At 39.3% G+C, this 8,276-nt stretch overlaps 1 protein-coding gene across 1 annotated transcript; it reads right to left on the bottom strand.

Moving 5' to 3' along the window:
- Positions 1-1,484: 1,484 nt before the first annotated feature.
- On the bottom strand, positions 1,485-8,203 carry LOC127162551 (von Willebrand factor A domain-containing protein 7-like; the record flags this gene model as incomplete). The annotated part of the gene is made up of 12 exons (XM_051105343.1): positions 1,485-2,320; positions 3,454-3,613; positions 3,784-3,920; positions 3,999-4,276; positions 4,362-4,454; positions 4,547-4,699; positions 5,247-5,373; positions 5,448-5,648; positions 6,327-6,443; positions 7,284-7,396; positions 7,605-7,780; positions 8,008-8,203. Coding segments are annotated over 12 exons (2,339 nt in total), but the record flags the coding sequence as incomplete, so codon positions are not given.
- Positions 8,204-8,276: the final 73 nt, after the last annotated feature.

Genomic DNA, 8,276 nt, shown 5'->3' with positions numbered 1-8,276 from the left:
GCTGGATCATGAATCATTCGCACGAACATAGATGGATATATGTAGATCAGGAGGCACCTTCCATTCACAGACATAATCTACTGCATCTTCAGCGGCTCAGATGTCGGGAGTAAATGACGACCACTATGTTAATTATTACATCCAGAAACACCTCAATCACTAAATAGGAGATTCTTGTCTAATTTACATCCCTGCTTTGGCATCGAAATAAGGACTGTTACAGCTGATCTTAGGTAAGACGCTCATGTCAATCAACTATCGTGGGAGTGGCCTCTGTCAGGCATCTGAGAACGGCTCAATTTGAAAAACACTTTTCACTTATTTGACCCATTAAGAATTTTTGGAGTTTCTATTAATGATCTGATGAACTGAATCGCGTGAGAGCTGGAAGGGACTCAGTCATCAAATCATCATCAGATAATTTTGCAATCTGTTCATTTACAGGACCTTTTGGATAAAACAATTCACTAGAATAAGTCAGAATATCAAAAGCTACATACAGTATGAGACAGAGAACCCTTCAGGCGAAAACGTATTTGCTAGAATGAATGAGTTACCAAAACTACTTATGTAAGTGTTTAGAGTTTCGGAGTGGTGTGCATGTTGATGTTACAACTCTTTTAAAACTTTGGTATGAGTCGCTTTTGGTCTTATGCCTGCATATCACTAATTACAACAAAAATTGTCACTGGTTTATGTTTTTGTGTTTTTATATGCAACATAGTACGAGCTCTTGGTCATTAATAAAATTTAAATAACATAATTTGTAGTTCAGCGAGAGTATTTTTTAATAATAATTATGGCTTTACATTTGTTGTGCCATATGTTTTCAGTCATTAATGAGTCATTTACTTTGTCTATACACTGGTTGCTCTGTATCAAAGCCTCTCCCCAGGAGGAGCCTCTAATGTTCGCTAAAAATGAAACAGCAGGTTGCTAAATTGAACAGTGATTGAACGATGGTTGAATGTATTAATTAAATGAATAGGGTAATAACAACTGATTACACTAATCAAATCTTAAATGTATTCTCCAACCCTGATCAAAGTCACCTACTTGTAATTTTCTATTAACTCTGAAACCTTGATTCGCTCACTCAGATGCATTTGATTAAGGTTGAAGTTAAACTCTGCAGGACTTTGGACCTTCATGGCCAGATTTGAGGAAGTCTGATAACATCCCTGGTTACTCCCTGTTCCAAAAACATCGTCTAGAATTAGTTTGGTCAGTCCAGATAATCCAGTTAAGGTTATCAATTTACTCTGAGCAAATTTACCCTGGTAAATCGCATAACCTGATTTCTGGATTACCCTGGGATTTCCTGCACATAAATATTGTGGAACTGTCATGTTTGACTGTAACCTTTCTTTTCTTTCTCTGGGCCATGCCACATTATGTTTTACTATTATGTTTTATGCCAGACATGTAAAACAGAGAAGTTTTATGGCAGCTCAAATAAAAAGTGGATCGCACACACAACACTCAATTAGAATGCTATTAATTGTGAACACTTGAAATCATTATATTAGACTTACTTTTTTTTTTTTCATTTGTACAAAATGTGCCATTCCAACATAATAATACAAATATCCTGCGAAGACCAAACATTCACAGAATATACCGTCCCTGAGTGACATTCCTTGTTTTCTGTGTTCTAGTATTTAAGCATGCTAAGTACTAAAAACTAGTACTTTGTGTCCACACATTTGCATAAGAGCAACTCAAGCAAATTTCATCTGTGATCATAGATAATGCTTATTGCAAAGTGGCCCCACAACATGAAAACTAGCCATGAAATAGATTGCCCACTGTGTGCCCTGTTGTTTTCTCGTAATGCTCTTTGCTGAGTAGCTATGAGATGACAGCTTCTCATATTACCCGCTCTATCCCACAGCACTATCTCTGCCTGAGGGGCACAGCAGCCTGAAGAATAACGCATCATTATGGGTTTCCCTGTAGTCCATTCACTAATATTCACTGGATGATCCCCCTTCAATAACTGGACTCCGTCCAGCCTCTGATGTCCATGTTCAGCTTCTGTTTTAAAATGCTGTTCAGCCTTTTGTGGCTGTAGCAATGGAAGATGGACTCCTCCTGTGGTCTCCTCATGAAGTTGTGTAAAATATTCTTTGTGTCTCTGCATAGACTCTTCAGACAGAATGAGGGTGCCTTCTCCTTGTGCCAGCTGTATGGATGCCAGTCCAGAGTGACCTCTGTCTTTTGCTACCAGTGAGACTTCCCAGCTGTCCTGAGAGCACAGAGAAGGACAGGAAGACTCCACATGCAGGGAAGAACAAGCCGGAGGCATTTTGTCGAGCTCCTGGAATTGTTACATAAACACATTTAAACATTTACAATGTTTAATTTAAGTCTTATTCACATATGAGAGACTGTGTTCATTTTCTCTAAAATTGCCAAACTCATTGTATAGGTTTGATATTATGGTCTTATCATGACAGACACAGATTTAACTGCTGTGACATGCAACATGCCTTTATATTAAACTTAAATGAAACTACTTCTTATAATGAAACAAAGAGCATGGTCTTCTTTTCAATGAAACGCCAATGATTATATGAGTTAATTTCATATTCTTTATAACAACTTGTTTACCATTCTTCATTCTTTCAAGCAGACATATTTAAGCAGTAAATTTATATTGGTCTATATTAGGGCTACTAAAGTGATTCAGTCAAGAGCAGTGAGTGATTTTCTGTCTTTCTTTTGTTACTTAATTAACATCAATGCCACACACAATAGCAACTAAATTAGCCTGCTGTCCTTTTAAAACCGAATACACGGATGCAATGTACTGATACACGTCCTATATTCTCACACAGTGCACAAGTACTCTTTCGCCTCTCATGAACGGAGATATTCTACATGAATGTCATTGTATTAAATGGCAAAGTATCTTGTCAAATCACAAACAAACAAGTGTTGCTGAAGCCTTTGTCAGAACTTTTTGAGAGGAGCCATTTTTGAGAGGAGCAGCTGGTGTAGAGTTAATTTTTAGGGAATGTGTTGTGTGTGTGTTGCTGGCATTGAAAACTTTGGCAATGTCTATGGCACTCCCACTGAACAATGTAATAATGTTGCACTATATTGCTCTGTATATCTAAATATTTATCTTTGAGAGAGAGACAGGCAAATCAACGGTTTCGGTCTCAGTTCATCTCCAAAAAGGACTGATAAAGAGCGCTGGCAGTTCATGTGAGCTGTATGCTAAAATTACTGAAGTACAAAATTACCTGCACAAACACAGAGACACAATTTTATTTTGCATTTAGACTGGTTAGGTTAACAACACATTGCAGTGCTACGTCACCGTCCGTTCCTGAAGTCTATGAAAACAGCCACTTTGCAACTGAGAATACAAAACATTCTAGTGGAATGGGATTAGCTGTTGCATTAACTATAAAATACATTATATAACATTGTGATGGTTCTTACCTCTGGTATCACTGTCAGATGTACCACGGCATAATTTGACTCAGGTATGTCTTCTGCCTGAACAGTCAGAGTCAGCGTGATGGCTGTCCCTATCTGGGCAGTATATGGGGTCCTTAGCTCAACCTCCCTCTTTACAGAATCCATTGCACTGATAAACAGTCTAAAATGCAATAATAACAGGGACAATAACTCCTTTAGCTGGAATATAAAAGTATATCCATCTTTATCCAAACTAATGATAATCATTCAATTTTTGGGTAGACCTTATATATTAGTAAATGCTGGTGTATTTGTGTCATTTAGCTGGCTCTTTCCTTTTACCATTCTCACCTTTGTTGGTCTGGGTGGGAGATATACCCATGGTCATCTTTTGTTGAAAGACTGAAGTAACGGTTGGGGCCATGATTAAGTATCTCAAACAGCACAGTTGAGCTGTGACCTGGAAGAAGTTGTGGAGCAGAATGTACCTACGGACAAAGGACACTTTTCATTTTGGCGTTTCACATTTTGCCAGCACATTATTCTTGAATGTATTCCATTCATACCTGTATCTGGACGTGCGTCGGTCGAATCATCTCAGTGGAAACTCTTTCGAGCAGGTTCCCCCTTCTGTCCTTTCCAGAGAGACGCATGCTGAATGGTACGCTGGGAACTGAGTCGATGCAGCCCACTAGCTCTTCTCCAGACCAGTGAGAAGATGAGGAGTTCAGCAAGACCTTCTGCAGGCTTTCCCCATTAGGCCCCAACAGGGTCACATGACTGAATGAGGCCTCCTCATTGGGTGACAGGCCTGTCACTGCAACCACTAAAAACACTGGGACTCCTATGGCGAAATGTGGTGGTAAGAACTCACATAATCACTTGACGTGTATAGATCCTAACAATGACAATACTTGCAAAATGAAGACCTGCTATAGGGCTGCCCTTCATTTTCCTCAGTCCTGGATGTGTCTCATTGGCTTCACTTGCAAAATAGTACAGGAAGTCCAAGCTGCTATCACCTAGAGGGTTAAACACATGAAGTTTTTATTACATAGTATTATTACCAACTTAATTGTAAGTTCAGAAGGGGTGCTTTTCCAAGCATCTTTACCTAGTACGTTGAATGTCATTGGTCCAGTGGTTTTGACTGTAAGCTGCCATATACCAATCTCTAGTGGAGGACGCAGACTTATTCTATATAGACCCTTAGATGAGTCTAGCATTGCCAGAGGACCATCAGCACTAGGAAGAGATTGTTTAATACCTGAGAGATAAAGATAGGTAAAACTGAACTTACAAATGGGGAATTCTACAAAGTACAGTAAGTGATTCACTTTGGGGAAACTGTAACATGTGCCAGAATACGAAGTTCCACAATTGCTCAAAAAGGTATGAGATAGTACAGAGATATAAGTGATACAGAGTCAAAGCAAAGATAGAATAATCTTAAAGTCAATCGCTTAAGGCAGTGGTTTATGCAGTGATTCCTCTGCATACCACTAGAGGGAGCCTGATTACGACTAGTGGTACTTGTACCACACTTTTACAACCACTGGCTTAAGGGATATTTCTGTCTTTAGGGGGTTTTATGAAGTTAGAGAAGGGCTAAGCTTTTTGGAGTTACAAAGAACATTCCACCACAAATGTACATGAAGATTTGGACATTTTTGTATGGATACTGAGGTTGTGAAAGATTAGGCTGACATCAATGAACTAGTGGTAAGAAAAACTGACTGTGTTGTGCTTACGTGCATGAATGGATTGCCTGTATGCTTCTAGTAAAAGTTTTCTGTGTAAGTACAGTTGGGTACCTGAGGGACTGACAAGCTCACAATGTTCGAGTTGGCCAGTGATGTGCAGCATGACTTTCGTCACAGCTTTGTCCACTCTGAAGGAGTTTGATGAATCTGATTCACCCTCTGTGTGAAGCAGAGTCACCTATTCAGAGAAAGAAACATGGTTATGCAGAATCCTTATGTGAAGAGTCCTTATGTGTTTCCAGTTGACTGTACCTTGCTGGAGATGGTGGTGTCTTCTACAATGGCTGACACACTGCGGATGTCTTTTTTTGTAGTGAAGATAGTCATTCCTCCAGACAGGGTAGAAAGTGAGGAATACAGGGAGAATCTATTAGGAGATAAAGATTCTCTTCTTTTCCTCTTTCTCATCCCCTTTCCTCTTTGTGTTAGATCTTCAGTGAGCAAAAAGTTCACCTAGCATGTAGTGAGATTAGATGCATGAAAACAGTGGCTCTGTTTCAAAACTTTTAAGTTGCCTTGCCTACATACATTGCCTACATACATTGCCTATATACTGCTTTCTAAGGCAGCATCCTAGAACATCAGAAGTGACTGTTTTGGAATATGCATCATGTGTATATAGCTTTCTGTTCAGGGGACTCAATGAAGTTTGAAGTTAGCATGCTGCTAACACAACAGCATGCTAAAAATACACAGAATACATACATATTTACAGTCAAACCCTGGTGAAAAAAACAGCATATGCTGGTAGGTATGTTTTGATGCTGGAATGCTGGTTAGGTAGGTTTTGATGCTGGTTTAAGCTGGTCCTTTGCTGGTTTATGCTGGTCCTTAGCTGGTTTAAGCTGGTCCAAGCTGGTCCTTTGCTGGTTTTTGCTGGTCAAGGACCAGCATGAACCAGCAAAGGACCAGCATGAACCAGCAAAGGACCAGCTTAAACCAGCATCAAAACCTACCTAACCAGCATTCCAGCATCAAAACATACCTACCAGCATATGCTGGATTTTTCACCAGGGAATACACACAACATAAAAATACACAGAATACATACATATTTACAGTCTGTTTTTAATTAGTTTGAACTATTTCTATAAATACTTTGCATTATTGAATGCTTTGCTTGTGGTTTACCTTTGTTTGCTTCTCCAGTATGAGAGCCTGGACTGCACTCTGCAGATGATGGTCTTTAGGAGAGGCATCGGTGAATACAAATATCTCTGACAGCGGAGGGCTATGGGTCAGAGCCAACTGATCCACAGAAACATTCACACAAACAAGACACACACAGATAGAGACACACTTAGAATGTACATCATTTTAATTTGTGGAATTTATTTATCTCAATCTTGTGTGTTCCATGGGATCTAAACCCATGAAACTGATGCTGCTAGCACTAAGGTCTACCAGCTGAGCTAAAGCATATTAAAAAGTGTTTTCAGGGATTAGTGCCATTTGACCATAGACATTTAAGGGAAATTATTTCATTTAAAAATATTAGTGCTGCTTAGTGTTTATTATATTATTCTACTTTCAGGCCTAATTTACTGGACATAAACTGCGTCTTAATTCAGAGGCTGCATCCTTTGAAGACTACATTTGAAGACCGACAGTTCCATCAAATTTTGAAGGCTCCTTCAAATGTGGCTTTTAAATATGTCTATTGTTTCTTGGGCCATGGAGGAAACAACAACAAATTGGTCCTTCGTGCCAGTGATGGCAAGTTTTTTTGTAGAGGAAATGCCACAATGCACTTTTAAATATTAAATATTAACTTTTTAAACTTTTAAATGTTTTTACATATTGGGTTTCAACTTACTCAAATATCTAACGACACAAATGTTACAAAAAACACTTTAGAGCAGTTTATACAAGATGCAATTATAGATAGTTACAATTTGACCTTTCGGAGGATGCAGCCCCTGAATTGGGGCACAGCTTAGCGGGACCAAAAAGTTTGCTCATCCCCAAGGCTTTTATTAGTGGTCCACAAATATGGGTGTTTCTCTGTTGATTTTATCAGTAATAAGTCTGATATAATTTAGGTTAATTGCGTTCAGTGTTTAGTATGTCTTCAGGTGTTATGGTTACCTGAAGGGCAGAGAGACACATCTCTGGTTCATCCCCACCTCCAAGAGCTGTTAGATCCTCCATGTATTGCATGAACTGATGAGGGTCATCCGTCTCCATCACTGGTCCAAAACCTGAGATATCATCAGTGTGCTCAATGTAGAAGTAAAGAAACATCTAAATACATCTAAATTTGCCCTATAGAAAATCTTTGAGATGAAAACATTATTAAACATTACTTTTGAAAACATTACTTTTGAAAACATTATTATAAAATTTTGCATCCAAGTGACGCAACAAAGTGTCTTTCTCAGTGAAATAAGCATAAGATGTCATTCTAACCAGGGTCATGAAAAGGCACCAGAATGAAGGTGCCGGGCAGACTAGTGCGTTGGCTCTTTTCACGGGCCTGTATAATGGAGAGGGCTCGGAGTCGGGCGGCTGTGATCTCCTCAAACATGCTCCCAGTGGTGTCCATGACGAAGACCAGTGCTGGGGGCTGCTGGACACTAAAGAGCCTACAGGATTCCAGAGACTACATCACTTATGATAATTTCAACTGCTGAATTAGCAAATAACAAACAAGCCCACCCAAACAATCTCTTTCAATGTAACTGGAAACAGGAAGGTAAAATCTGAATAAACATTTGCACTGAATGTTAACAAAAGGTGTCACACATACTGTCTAAAGTAAAACAGGAATTCCACTGTAAGCAGTATTTGTTAAATTAAATTGACCTCTGACCTGAGGAAGCTTTTGTTCCCCACCTCATCGCGGAGGTCTTGGAGCACTCTGAGGGTTGCTGTGGTTGCCAGATGGGCAGCTTCTTTATGGAGGTAGTGATGAGGGGAGAACAGCGGAGATGTACTGTCCTTGTTGATTCCTCCCTCAGCTCCCTGGTGACGACTACTGTCCAGAATCCCACCGTGACTGCATTTTCCTTTAAATAAACAAAAAAAAAAAACACATGTTGCTTTTTTTTTTATAAGTAGCTTCCTTATAAGTAGCCGATT

This window comes from Labeo rohita, unplaced genomic scaffold (assembly GCF_022985175.1).
Source record: "Labeo rohita strain BAU-BD-2019 unplaced genomic scaffold, IGBB_LRoh.1.0 scaffold_966, whole genome shotgun sequence".
Classification (NCBI taxonomy): Eukaryota; Metazoa; Chordata; class Actinopteri; order Cypriniformes; family Cyprinidae; genus Labeo; species Labeo rohita.
Note: the sequence above shows the minus strand (reverse complement) of the source record. Positions and strands in the feature narration are given on the sequence as shown.